Below are 14,859 nucleotides of genomic sequence, written 5' to 3' on the forward strand. Positions count from 1 at the left end.
GGGTTGAAAGTAACACATCACATACTCAATCCCTTGTCAGATTCAAAGGAGAAGCCCCAAGGGTAACTTCTGTGCCCTGGAAGCCTCCCTCTCTGGGAAGCCCATAGGCCCAGCGCAAGTATAGGTGGGTTTCTAGTCTGCATTAGGTCATGCTACTGTTTTCCACAGAGGAATCCGTGGTGAGACAGAGGAGAGGGCAAGACCCGCAGCTGGCCGCCTCTGGTGTCAAGTTCAGCAACATCCACAGAGTGAGTCTCACGTGTTGCTGTCTGGGCTTATAAGATTCTTACAGGCACAAGGGAGTCATCAGGAATACACTGTAACTGTCCTTGAACTTGTGTGTATGTGTGCATTTGACCGTTTTTATAGGGAGAGAATCAGAATCTTTCACAGTTCCTTGAAAGGCTGCTTGAATCTCACAACCTACCGAAATTAGAACTCCTCTCGGGAGAGGGCTGGCTGCTGACACTGTGCAGGATGCAGGAAAGGTGGGTACTTAGAATAGTCCTCCTGGAGGGCTGGGGAGATGGCTCAGTTGGTAGAGTGCTTGCCTTGCAAGCAAAAGACCCTGAGTTCGATCCCCAGTACCGCAAAAAAAAAAAAAAAAAAAAAAAAATGTCCTCCCAGACTGTCTTCAGTGTTACGCGACCAGGGCCTTTGCCCGTGAGGCGTCAGGATTCCACTCTGCTGTCTGCTGAGACCACAGGGAGACAGAGGCCAGTGCTTGCTCATCCATCCCTTCCCATACCTGGACACTTCCTAGTGGACCTTGCAGGTTGGGAGCAGCCTGGTTTAGGGTGCCTAGGCTAAACGTTTGACCCTGTCCCCTGACAGATCTTCGCCCAGGTGCCTGCAGAATGGAATTTCAGCTGTCTCTTAGGCAGTGGGCTTCTGACTGCAAATGCCTGCTGAGTCTGCCACCTCAGTCCTTTCCCGAAATACCTGGAAAATCTCTTTTCCTGCATCTACTGGCAATCCATAATGAGGAAGAGTTGAGAACTGAACTGTGTGAGAGGAGTGAAGACAGGACCTTGGGTTTCAGGTCTGCTTGCTAACCCTGTGCAGTCTCACCTGGGTCTCTTGTGAATCTGGTGCCCTGCGTCCCACAGAGTGAGCTGATGCCGTTATGTGTGCCTGGATGCAGAGTCTGCCCTGCTCACAGCACCTGAGTGGCCTGTCACAGGAGGTGGTGGCGTGTGCACCCTTACTTACCTGGCTGCTGCTGCCCCAGCCCAGGGCCTGACACTTAACACCGGCTGAGGGCATTTTAGCTAGAGCACTAAGGGATGGCGAGGAAGCCTTCTGCCAGCCGTCTAGACCCCGTCTGCAACTAGGTTTTCATCAGCTCCACTTCTCACGCTGTCCTCGTGGCCAACAATAAGCACATTGCAATGGTCTGCAGCGAACCAGGAGCTGCCTGCCTGCTTGCCGGGCGCTGGCATGCCTCACTCCCACAGTGCCCTCCAGGGCCGTCCTTCAGGCCCTCCACTGGGTGCAGCTGACCCTGTGCTGCTCCCCCTCCGGGGGGTTCCAGCACCTCTCAGACTTCAGGCCTCCTCTTCTGCCCTGGCTGCTCCCTCTGTGTCTCCCCAGCCTCTTTCCATTGGAGGCCCAGGGTTTGGTCCTTGCATCCCCAAGATGATCAGAGCGTCAGTCATCACTGATACTTTCAGGACTCCCCATTCAAAGTTCTAGACTCAACTTTTCCCCTGAACCTCATTCCATCTGCCCAGAGGCTGCACAAAACTAACAGACCCCTTAAATTTAACAGGCCCCACAAAACAACTCTTGATCTCCACCAGAACACAAGGATCCCACCCACCTGCTGACTCCTGCGCTCTGTCCTTCCAGGTGTTCAAGTCCAGGGTTTCCGGCCATCCTTGATTCCTCTTTTGTATGTTCCCACCATCTCCCAGGAAGACCTAGGAGCTCTGCCTCTGAAATATGTCCGGGACCTGACCCTTCTCCTCACTGCCCCTGTCCTGTTCAGCCCACACCATCACTGCCTGCCTGCATTACCTCTGCAGGGCTGCTGCTCCACCTCACCTGGCCTCCGTGTCCTCAGCAGGGCAGGATGACCCTCTCACACATGGCTGCCACGCCACTCGAGCCATCCAGACAGAAGAGGAGATGGCCCAGGGAGGCAGACAGGAGATGCCACAGGAGGTCAGCAGCAGAGGACAGTCCTGCGGCCCTAAACCAAGGAATGTCTGCAGCCACAAGTGGGAAGAAGCCTGGAGCAGACCTCCCTGCTAGGGTCTCGAGGAAACAGCACCGCTCAGGGCTTGATCTTGGATTTCTGGTCTCCAGAATAACGACAGAATAAATTCCTATTGTTTCAAGCCACTAAGTTTGTGCTAACTTGTTACATCTGTCCTGGGAAGTGAATATAATAACTGTGGCATTAAGGACAAGTCATTTGTCTCCCTGAGCCTCCTCATCTCTATCTGTAAATTGGGGACAATTGTACTGCCTTCTGACACAGTAACTGTAGCAATAAACTGTGACACATGTCTTACAAAATCAGGATGGGTTAGTGCCCAAAGATCTTTTTTCAAAGTGAAACTACCATTGTTTTCAATGATTAAAATAATGTGTCCAATGATACAAAGGCATTTTAAAAAGGAAATTTTTTAAAAATCTGAATTTTTACAACTCTGGAAATGGCCACTACTACATTTTGGATGATCACCTATGTCCCTTTTGTAGGTTTGATATATGTGTGTCCTTTCTGGCCCTGAATCTCAGGACCCTCCCTGCTCACCCCTTGCCCTTGGCATAGCCTCTTTGTGACTCAGTTTCCTCAGCCCAGGATGAAGATAACACCTGACTGCCAGGGTCCTTGTGGGGTGGGAGAGGGGTAATCCATAGAAAGCACCCAAAGTACCAGGGCCTGGCACATTATCTATAAGCCTGCCAGGCCCAGGTGGCCCATGGAGGGCTAGCACAGAGCTCCGCAGAGAGGGCACAGGATCCTTACCCACAACCCAGCTTCTCCTGGCTGCTATGAAGGGCCCTTCTCTCTTGGCCCGGGGGACGGCCTGGGCACCCCCTCTCTACCTCCCCAGTGGATTCCTTTTTGCCCTTCCAGCCTCAGCTCAAGCACCATTTTTCCTGGAAAGCCCCTCTGACCCAAAGTGTGGTTCTGGAGACCCCCTTGGCCCTCCCAACCTTGGGCTCACCACAGCCCCACCCCACGAAAGCCACCCACACGCTCCCAGGACTGTCCAGCACTTCAGACGTCAGACTGGCTCACTCACCTGTGTGGCCACAAAATGTGTTTAGAAAATGCTAGGAGAGGAAGGGGCAAGAAACAGGTGCTGAAACCTGTCCCGGGGGACCCTCTGCCTTCCTGGTCTCTCAGGGCTAGGGCAGGTACCTCTGCTGTCCCCAAGACTCCTGGGATTCTTTCCAGCACAGCATAAACCACGTTCGGGGTCTTTGTTGGTATGCATGGCTCTTAATTTCACATATGTATCAGTCAGTTATTTCTGTAATAATGCTTCAGAACAAACAGCCCCTCTCATCTCAGTGGCTTATAGGATCTCAGTTGTTTTTGGGTGCATGTGGGGTTCAGGTCTGCATCTTGGATGTCTTGTTCTTGGAACAGAGACTACCCAGGGTCAACTCTTCTTGTGGTGCATGGTAGAAGCGGTGACATCTCTGAAGTGGCACAGTCACTTCCTCCAGAGAGCAGAGCCAGGTCATGGAAAGGAGGCATAATCTACACCATAGATTGCTGCTGAGGATAAAGCTGCTGCTTGAGCCGCACTTGCTATGCTCCAGGGACCAGCATCGATTCACTCAATCCTCATAAACACCCGTGGAGGGGAGGTGCTGTTATTAGCCCCATTTTACAGATGTAGCAACTGAAGCCAGAAAAGAGTAAGAGACCTACTCAGGTTACCTGCCAGGAAGTGGAAGAAAGCCAGGAATCAGCACCAGTCCACTGTTCCTCCCCTGCTTCATGAGGGCCTCCTTTGCCAGCTCCTGGACTGGTGCAGGCTGGACACCCTGCCATGCCTGTCAGTAGAATGAAAAGGAGGACACAGTTACCATCAGGTACTTCATCCAGGCACCCTTCCCTGCTTTGTCTCATACAGTGAAAAGCAGCCCTGGGTCTCACCCACTCCATTTCATGGAAGAGAACTACAAGCCCAGCTGCACAGCGGAGGACCAAAACATGAGCAGGAACCTGCCCTAGGGGGCTGGTTCCAAGTTCAGCCTTTGCTACTGTCCCTGGAGGTTTTAGCTGCCTTAACTAAGTCTGAGTCTCAGCGCTTTCTGAGACAGAGAGAGCGAAAAGGAGAAAGAGAGGAAGAGAGAGGGGGAGGGGGGGAGGGGAGAGGGCGAGGGAGAGAGAGGCCGACTCAGACACACAGGTGGGGATAAAGAGGTAAAGAGGGTGGGAAGACAAAAAGAACCTCTGCTTTCTACCAAAGCACGGACAGTAGCTCCAGGTGCCCAGCAGATGGCAGGATGTGGCCAAAAATCCCAGGCGGGCCGCGCGGACAGCGCAGCGCGGCGCGGGTACCAGCCTGTCGCTCAGGGAGCGTGCCCTGAGTCCGTGCCCGCCCACTCCCGCCCCTCAGGCCTCGGGGTGCACCGGTCTCACCCCAGTCCTTTGTCTCTCCCACCTACGCTCCCCAGCTCCCACACGGGAGCCCAGGCACCCGAACTGGAGCCCCCGCCTCCAAATCGGCCACCGACGCGGCACGGTTTGGGGAATCCCGAGACCCACGCCCGGCCATTCCCGGGAGGGCGGACCAGGGCAAGGCGCCGCCGTCTCGGGCCTGAGTTTCCAGATACCGGCGAGGGCAGATGAGGCCCCGGAGGGCCTAGGCTGTACTTTTCACCCGTTTCCCATCCAGAAAAGCACAAAGAGCAAGCCCGCCGGCTGGGGAGCACTGCCCCGTGCGGTCCCGCGAGCCCCCGCCCGAGCGCAGCCCTCCAGCCCTCGGGGCTGGACAGGGTCCTGGGATGGGGCGGGCAGCAGAGGTTCACAACACCGGCCGGCGACGCGGCCGTCTTGCGACTCGCCGGGCGGGCGGCTGCCCTCAGCCGGCGATCGGCCCCCGCCCCGCCCCGGCCGCCCCCGGCGGCGCCGGACGCCGCGCCCCCTCCGTACGGTCGTCGCCGGTTCCCTCCCTCTCCTCCTCCGCCCCCGCCGCCACCGTCTCCCGCCCTCTGCAGCCGGCGGCCGCGCGGCACGGTGGCCGGGCGCGGGGAGTCCCCGGGTCCCCAGAACAGCGCTGTGCGAGGCGCGGCCGCGGGGCGCGCGCGGCCTGGGGGCGCCCGGGAGAAGGGGGCGCGGCGGCGCGGTCCCGCCCCTGCCCGGCCCCCGGCCCCTCCGCTCGGCGCGCGGCTCCAACCTGGGCTGGCGCTCCCGGCGCTCCCGGCGCTCCCGCACCCCGCGTCCTGCGAGCTCCCCGCACCCCGCGTCCCCGCGGCCGGGCATGTAGCAGCGGCCGCCGCGGCGGAATATGGGCGGGAACCACTCCCACAAGCCCCCCGTGTTTGACGAGAATGAAGAAGGTAAGAGGGCGCCGGCCCCCTCCCTGCCGCGCTCAGGCGTCGCGGGGATCCCTTCCTCCGCCATCCTCTGCCGAGCGCCTGCTGGGTGCCACTCGCCTCCGGGCGCCGGGACCTGGGCACAGCCAAGTCGCCGCGCGCCCGCGGTGCGCCGGGCCCTGTGCCAAGCGCCGGGCTTCTACGAGGCAACTCCTATGCACTGGGTGCCCTTGAGGGGCCGGGACGGTGCGGAGCTCGGGGCTGGGGCTGGGGCTGCGGATCCGCGGGGACAGTGGGACCCAAGCCTTCACTTGGGGTGTAGCTGTGGGGAGTTGGCTTCACAGCGAGTCCGGAGGCTGCTCCGGCTTGGGGAGCCTAGATCGCCTTCGGAGCTGGAAGCTGAAGGAGGTGGCCTGGGTGGGCAGGCTGCATTGTGTGTGTGTGTGTGTGTGTGTGTGTATGTGTGTGTCTGTGTGTGTCTGTGCGTGTGTGTGTGTGCGCGCGCGCGCTCCCACCGCCCATGGGAATGTTGGAGGTCGCTTTCTTTATTCTTCCAAGACAGCTTAGGGAAACTTTCTTGGCCAAACTCCATGGCTCTGAGGAGGGCGTCCTTCTGGTGGCAGACTCCCTGGTCAAGGAGTGGTGTTGGCTGCCCAACCCTTCCAGACTCTAGGGCTCTGGAGCCTTCAGGCTCAGATGGACAGAGCTCGATATTTGGAGATAGCAGAACCCTCTTTCCAGTGCTGTGTGGCTCTGGGCAACTTCCTTAATTTCTCTGAAGCATCATTTCCCTCACCTATGAAATGAGAATTAGAGTACCCCCACGTGCCCTTGGAGAATTGCTAGAGGCTTAACCACCTAGTGCCTTCTAAGTGCAGGCAGCCGGAGTTCCCCACCGTTACTGCTTCCTACTGTGCTGACCCATCTCCATGGACCCAAAATAAGACCCAGGAGGTGGAGCCTTCCTGGTACCAGGTGCTGTGTTCACTCAAGCCTGCGTGACTCCCCACAGAAATGTACATTGTTGTTTATAACAGTGGACGGAAGGGACTGCCCTAGTCATGGCTAGTCAAGGCTGAGCTGGCTCTGAGGCTGGACAGTCTGTCCTGGGATCCATGCTGGCCATCACTACCTGGGTGTGGGCCTGCAGGCACACAGCTCATGGTGTCTAGGGCTACGGTTCTGGTGCTATTCAGAGGCCCCAGAACAGCTCCTCTGGAAAGGATGGTGAGCACGTCAGCGCCAGTTAAGCCAGTGCCTGCTGGGCTGAGAAAGTCCCGTGTCCATCCTGGATGGAGTTCCTGATCTGGTGAAACTGGATGACCATCCGTGGTGACAAGGGCAGTGAGGGCCAGTCAGGGTTGGGGGCCTCAGCTCTTCCTAGTGTGTAGTATGGAGTGTGGGCAAGTAGGAGCTGGGTACAGAGGTGAGATTGTGGAGGCTCTTGTGTGTCCTGGGAAGAGTTTGGACACTGTGTAGCATCACCCTTAATTTGATGGGTTCATGGTTCTGATGGGGTCAAGGTCATGCTTTAGGTAATTTTCTTAGCTGCTTTCCTTTTTTATTTTCCCCCTTCACTCTTTTATTTGAGAGGAAATTCACCACCTTTATATTGACCACTATCTCTTTTATTCCAGAAAATGTGCTTTAAAATATTTATTGGCAAAATACTTATCTTTGGCATACAACCTTGTGCTTTTCCTGCTGGGGTTCCTCATTCTGAAAGTGGATTGGGCCTAAGCTGGCTGCATATTTTGGTGCTGGTTGAAATACAAGGTCAGAACTCTCCAGCCCCGTGAAACATTAACTTGTTTGATTTTGCCAGTGTCTTTCTCACGTATTTCCCTGTGCAAATAAACCATGCTATTCGTCACCAACAGGCTCATTAATTTCACAGGCATTTACTGGTCATTTTTTTCTGCACCCACCCCTGTGTGGGATGCCAGGAATATAGAGCAGTTGGCAAGTCCCTAACCCTGAGAGGGGAGAGAAGTCAGAAAACTCCTCCTTTTAGATTTGAATTTTGCAGAAACGGCAGGAGTTGCCCGGGGAAAGGAGTGGTTGGAAGAGGAAGGATGTGGGCAAAGGAGGGAACAGAGTGGGCAGAGGCAGAGGTGAAGGGTAGTCATGGCTCCCGTGGGGGCCCGGGCTGGTTAGCACTCCTGCAGTGTGAACTGTGATAATGGAGGGCACAGAGATGCCCCTGGAATTCCAGCCCAGTCATGAAGGGCCCAGGGACCAGAAAAGAATGCTCAGACTTGATCTTGTAGGCATTCTGGAGCCCCCGAAAGGACTGGGCAGGGGGGTGACATGACCCGATGAATGTGCATGCTCTCCCACGTAGCCATCAGGTGACCCGAGGCACAAGCACCTGAGACAGTCTGCGTTTTAAGTACTTTAACATGAGCCACAGCTGAAAGTTCGTCATTACACCACTGTGCCCGGCCATCTCCATTCTTAGGGCACAGTTTGGCCCAGTGTGAGCACAGCTGTCCATGCGAACACCACATACAAGTGGCCAGAGCTCTTTCATGCCGTGAGAAAGGATCATGTCATAGATTAATTGGCGGCATTGCTCCTCAGTGGTGCATAAAACACCAGCGTTCCTCGGTGGATGGCGTCTGAGTCAGGTGGACGGGGGCGCAGTGGCCGGGCCTCCTTGACTCATGAACGACAGAAAAGCACACCAAGTGCTTTAAGGGATCTGATTGGCTCCCTTCCTTACTGCCATGCTGCTTGGAGCCCTGGCCGCAGCTCTGCCTTGGACGGCCCCCAGCGCCTCCTTCGCCAGTCTCCTACTTCTGCCTCACCCTTCAGAGCCGCCGCCATGCGGTAGCCAGGCCGTCCTGTGACCCTGATAAAAGGTCAGGCTGCCTGCGGCCTCTGCGTAATCCGCTACTGCTGCCCCCCCTCTGGCCCCAGGTGCCGCTGGCATCAGGGGAGAATAATAGAGGAAGTCCTTGCGGAGACCCTGCCCTCCGGGCCTCACCTCCCGCCTCCTTCCCAGCCCGCCTGCATCCCGGCTCCCAGGCGGGCCTGATGCCCTCCCACCTGGTGCTGGCCCCGTTCCTCTTGCTACGGCTCCTCCCCGCAGCCCTCCGCACCTCCTTGGGGTTCCTGGCGGAACAGCGCTCCCAGCCCTCTTCTCTGCTTCATTTCTCTTGGTAGCGATCGCCTCCATCCCGCGTGCTACTTATTTTACTTATTTTCTCAGTATGGTCCATCTTCCTTCCCGTCACATTTGCAAGTGTCTTAAAAGCGGGGATTTTGTCCAGCTCCTCAGGAGGCCGAGGCGGGAGGATGGCAAGTTGAAAGGCAGCTCAGGCAACTTAAGAAGACTTTGTCTCAAAGATAAAAAAGGGCCAGGGAGGTGGCTCCATGGTAGAGCTCTGGGCAATCCTGAGTACTGAAGAATAAAATAAAGCAGAGGCTTCTGTGACACTGCCTCTCCTTAAAGATCCCATCTCTTTAAGAATGGGATCTCGTGGGATTTATCCAGTGCTGTATCCCGAGGCCTGAAGTAAGACCTGGGACATAAGAGACGCCTGCTAGGTTTTCAGCAAGTGAATGAACGAAGATGCCAATCACATCAGCCCCGGCGGAACACAGGTTCCCAATCACGTTAGGAATCTCGTGTCTCGTATTCTTTGCTCTCCTTTCTGAGTTTTATTCTCGACAGGCTGCCTCCTCAGGGGACTCCAGGCTCACAGTCTCCTCTCAGCGTAGAAGAGAGAGCGTCTTTCTCATCGTACTACAGAGAACATCCCGGGGTTACTTCTTATCAGTTCTGAGTAGGTCTTGGGCTATTCTTGGGAGGTAGAAGGTTCAAACTGGCCAAGCTGGATCACAAACCTTGCTTGAATTTAAGCAGTGGTGAGGCATTTGGACTAAGGGTGTATGTGAAAAAGTCTCCTAAGGAATTCTGGAATATCAGCAGAAGGGCAGGTGCACACCACTGGGCAGGCAGATAAAAACAAACAAAGAGCCTATTCACTCCAGTACCTGTTATTGATGTGTTCTTTGGAACACAGTTTGGGACACTTTGTCTTATCTCATTCAGTTGTTTGATTGCATATTGTGTTAATCAGTTTTCCACTACTATAACAAAATACCTGCTATAATCAATGTATAAAGAAAAAAGTTTTCTCTTGGCTTGCAATTTTAGAGGTTTCAGTTCATGACTGGTGGGTCCTGTTGTTTTGAACATGCCGTTAGGTAGCATATCATGGGGAGAAAGTGGTGGAGGAAAACTACTCACCTCATGATCAGGAAGTAAATGCATGAGGAAAGGATGATGGTCCCACTATCCCTTCAAGGGTAAACCCCAAAGACCTCCCACCAGGCTCCACCTATTAAAGGTTCCATCACCTCCCAATGGCACCACCGTGGGCAAACATTCCCATATGGACCCCTGGGGAACTTTTGACATCCAGAAGACATCCTATGTCCACATTCTGCCCTAGATTGGGACCTTGTAAGAGCAGCAATTACTTTTTCCTTATTTTATCCTTTTCTGTCTGCAAAACCTTGAACAGGACCAATGAAGGCATGTGGCAGCTAGTTTTTTTAATGAAAGATGAAAGCAATAACTTATCAGGGGCCGATTTCCTGCATTCCTCTGGTTTTGAAGCTATCTAGAGACACAGGCATTTCAGATTTGTTACCAGTAAACTTTGTTTGGAGATCATGCACCGGAATTGAGACCAGAATGGCCTTCCTGCTCCTGTCCCTCCATTTCGACATTGACAGTTGCTGGAGCAGAGACTTGACTCGGCAGAATGGACCCCACATTGCCAGCAGCTTGGTGGCCCCCAGTCACGGTGCTCCAAGTCCATGAGGCACATCCGCACAGCAGCCTGTAATGACTGGCCACTGTCAGAGGCCTGCACATCATGACTCCGGATAGCAACCTCCCATTGAGAAGGAAGGCAGAGCCCTCCCCCATTTCTGGGAAAGACAAAACCCTTGCTTTGGTGAGGGGATGGCTCTCCTATAGGGAGTGATGGGTGTTAGGACAGAGGCAGAATTATGTTGAGTCTTGAGGGAAGGTTTAAATGCCTTGAGAGAAGAAAGATCAGTATTCTAGGAGAATGGAATAGCTTAAGCTAGCACTGAGCTTAGGCAGTTTCCTGAGAGAATTGGAAGGAACAAAGAACAATCCAGTTATCTAAAGTCAGGGCTTTGAGCAACTGCAGAGAGATGTAGACACTGTTCTAAACAGGGTCTCAGGGTCCTTCCACCCTAGAGGGTTGTTCTAGTTCAGAAGGTAATGAGGATGAGCCATTTAGGAGGCCTGAGAATTGGCAAACCTGAGCCACCCAGGAAGAGAAGACAGTTTTAGACTGAGGTGACTCTCTGAGCCAGAACCCGGAGAGGAAAACATGGAGTGCAGTGTTGTTGCCAACCCTGGACCCCCTGGGAGTGTCCCTGTGTCCTTAGTCATTGAATATTTTGGCACCTGGGCCAACTCACAGAAGACTTCTGTGAAGTCATTAATATAAAAGGTCCATCAATGTGGGATATTACCATTGTTCACCAATATCTCGTTCACTTTTACTTCCATACATACAAAAATAATTATGTATCCCTGTCCCCTTGAAGTTATGGGCCACGTGATTTACTCTGACCAAAGCAAGCAGAGATGATGTGTGTCACATGTCGGTCGAAGTAATCAGGTGGGTGTCACTTCATAGCTCTCTACTTTGGGACCACCACAGAGACCCACATGATGAAACTGACTCAGCCTGGTTCCCAGAGTGAGGACATAAAGCAGAGGTCACACCCTCTACCTGCCAGTCTGCAGTGGAATGTGCGTGGCACAAGTGCTGCTCTAAGCTGCTGAGATTTGGGGTTGCTTGTTACTGAAGCATACCCCAGCCTATCCTGACTGGTACACTGACCAAAATCAGCCCTCCTTCAAGCAGGAAGCATTCCCTAGCTTATGGTTTAAGTATTATGTTAGTGGTGGTGTTATTGTATATACACTTTATCATACTGATGAAATTTTCTTCTACCCTGATTTACTGAGATTTTAAAATCTTCGGTGGGGGTTAAATTGAAGCAAATGATTTTTGTGCATCTGTTGGGGTGGTATGCAAACTTTTCTCTTTTTCTGTTCAAAATAATTTTTATATTGATTGGTTTTAAAATGTTAAGTTAACTTTTCATTACTGGGTTTCCTCACTTAGATTTGGTATATTCTTGAATTTGACTTGCTAATATTTTGTGTATAACTTTCTTCATGGGAAGATATTATGAACGTGATGTTGATACACTTGAAAAAGCACAATTAACTGAAAATAACCTGAAGAGAATTTAAGTATTAAAAAACCTCTATAGCTATGTACCTATTGAATTGGTACTAAAGCTTTCCTATGAAGAAAAGTCTAGACTTCATTGTCTTCCTAGGTGAATTCCCAAATGTTAGAAATAATAATTGAAAGAAATCACACGGAGACACTAGCCAAAGCCAAACGCCAGAGCAGTTCCGTTTTATTTTTAAAATGTACACACTTATATAGGGCCGGGAAGAGGCTGATTGGTTGGGGCATGAAATGGGGTGAGAGCTGATTGGGTGAGCCTTGTTGCTAGGGGTGTCAAGCACCGATTGGGTGTGAGTTCGTGTCTGGCAGGAGAAGGTCTGTCAAGTGCCCACTGGGTGCAAGTTCGTGCCAGCGGGAGAAGGTCGGTCAAGGGCTGATTACCTTATAATAATAATCCTCCCTAAACTCTTCCAGTAAGTAGGAAGAAATAATACATTTCTGATGGCCTTATCAATTTTTCAGATTATTATTTTAAGGAGGTTTATTGGTCTCATTAAGGGAATTGAGAAGTATTCTTTTACTTGGTATTTTCTGGGAGAGCTTGTGAAGGACTGCTCTTATTGGTAAGTTTCTGCTGTATCGGCATGACGTTGTTCATAATATCTTCTTGTTATCTTTTTCCAAATCTGTATTATCTGTAGTGATTTCTCCTTTTTCAGTTTTGATTTTCCTAATTTGCACTTTTTTCTTACATATTTTTCTTGATCCGTCTTGTGTAGTTTAGCAGCACTTGTTCTTTTGAATTTAGATAGTTTTCAACTTTAATTCTTGTTTGTTTACTTCCTTATTCCCGGATGTCTGTTCTAAATTTAATCCTTCTCTTCTGTATACTTGTCTGTCAGGTTTAATTTATATTCTTTTTCTAGATTTTTGAGACAATATTGAATCATGGATTATATTTTTCATAGATCTATTCTTGATTACTTATTTCATTTACAAGTTTCCATTGAAGTCTTTTCCCTTGATTGAAGTATTTTTTGTAGGGTGTGCCAGGCTAGCTCAGGCACAGGTGAGAGCCGACGGAGTCATAACCCAGACCCCGCGAGTTGGGTAAAAGCAGGCTTGTGGCGAGCAACCTGCAAACTCATTTATTGCAGGAGAAACCATACATTTTATAGACTTTTAACCCAATCATGATGTACCACGGAGGATCAGACCACCAGGCCCCTATACAGGTTCCCTTGGTAACACTAGCTCAATTTGGGGCCAGTCGTTTACTTTCCTAAGTGACCAGAGCAGAATGGTCCTCTCTGTAGGTATTCCTGACGGGCGTGAATGTGCGAAGGTTTTCCTTACACACTTGAGGCATTCACAGCTGCTAACCAAGACTTAGGATTTCTCCCAACAATTTTCTTTAGCTTTTCCTTTAGTGTATGCCTACTGGTGACAATTTCTTTTACTTTCTGTTTGTTTGAAAATATCTTTATTTAGACTTTGTGACTGATTATTTTTATGGCTGTGTTCTATATGGCAGATTTCTCCTTCAGCAGTTTGAAGATGTATTTCTTTTTTAAAATATTTTTTTAGTTGACAGTGGACATTTATTTATTTATTTATTTACTTATTTATTTATTTATCCGTGGTGCTGAGGACGGAACCCAGGGCCTCACACATGCCCGGCAAGCGCTTCACCACTGAGCCACGACCCTAGCCCTAAAGATATGTTTCTATTGTCTTTTGTTCTTCATTGTTTATGATTAAAAGACAGCTGTCAGCACTATTTTTGTTTCTTTTAAGCTCATACGTTTTTCTTGCCTGGCTGTTTTTAAGATTTTACTTTCTGTTTTCAAACATGCAACCACGGTGTGCACAGGTGTGATGTTCTGACTATTTTCTGCTTGTGGTTAGTGCTTCTTGAATTGGTGACTTAGCGACTATGTTAGTTTTGGAGGATTTTTATTTTGCTTTTACATTGCTTCTGACATTTTCTCTTCCTCCTCACATTGTCAATCTCAAATTGCACAGATATTAGACCTTATCACCATGCCACCATTTGACTCTGACAGTATTTCTGTATTTTGTGTCCTTTTATCTCTCTTTATTTACAGTCTGAATATTTTCATCTGACATGCTTATTTTTTAATCATTTCAAGTCCGTACATCAATTAAGTTTTTAACTTTAATTATTGTCTTTTTTAGTTCTAGAATTATCAGTTTGTTCTCTTTAATGGCTTCTAATTCTCTGATGAAATTCTCAAAACCTACTTTTAATTTCATAAGCATACTTATCAAGTCCATCTGGAAGACATGTTTGATATTTTCATTATTTGGCAACCCTGTGGGCCTACTTCTATTATCTGTTGTTTCCCTTTAGACGTATCTTGTCTTCTCTGTGTGATATACCTGTACATCATGCTGTGCATTTAATAGGAAGTAGTTCAGAGATAATTTGAGTGATATTTTCTCAAGAAAGAGTTTCCTTTTGCTCTTTGTAGGCAACTGTGCTACAGGTGCTAGGAATCATGTTTCATCTTAATCCTCACAAAGACCAAGGTGGTTTGAAAGCCCATGAGGCTGGACTCAATCTAATTCACACTTACTGCTAGAAAGTCGTTTAGTCCCTAGGTGTCCTTATAGGAAGCCTGGGGCATGTGGCAAGCCTCCTTCTCTTTCGCAGGTTCTGATGTTTGGGGTCGCTCCCTCCCCACAGGTTGTGAGGGCTTCCAAGGCCTGCTTGGCTTCTCCGCCTCTTGTAATCTTCTTTTAGATTTGACATGCCACTTGAGGACAGTGGCCTCTAATCCTGGGCCCACTTTTTTGAACTTCCTTTCTCCTAGGTGTTTGGCCTGCAGTTCCTTTCTTCCCTGACAGCTCTCTAGTTCTTTAAACAACTTCTTCAAATGTCACTTTTGTACAGTTATAACTGTATGACTGGCCTAAAGTCCTCCAGTTCACTGAAGCAGAAGCCCCTCCTCAGTCTGTGACGGGAAGGAGCTCTCTACTCCACGCGTGCGTTCTCCTGGACGCCGGTGCCTCTTCCCCCAGCTGTCCGCACGTTCACGGCTGGGCTTCATGCAAGACCAGT

General features: G+C 50.8%; 1 protein-coding gene across 2 annotated transcripts in view; it reads left to right on the forward strand.

Annotated features, from left to right (window-relative positions):
• The first annotated feature begins 5,193 nt into the window (after window positions 1-5,193).
• The window catches only part of Stk32b (serine/threonine kinase 32B), a 300,066-nt gene continuing 290,400 nt past the window's right edge, over window positions 5,194-14,859 (forward strand). For both annotated transcript variants that reach the window (XM_047566628.1, XM_047566627.1), the window contains exon 1: window positions 5,194-5,535. In XM_047566628.1, coding sequence (XP_047422584.1) covers window positions 5,484-5,535 — 52 coding nt within the window. In that variant the 5' untranslated portion in view covers window positions 5,194-5,483. The remainder of the gene's footprint in view (window positions 5,536-14,859) is intronic.

Source organism: Sciurus carolinensis, chromosome 10 (genome assembly GCF_902686445.1).
Source record: "Sciurus carolinensis chromosome 10, mSciCar1.2, whole genome shotgun sequence".
Lineage (NCBI taxonomy): Eukaryota > Metazoa > Chordata > Mammalia > Rodentia > Sciuridae > Sciurus > Sciurus carolinensis.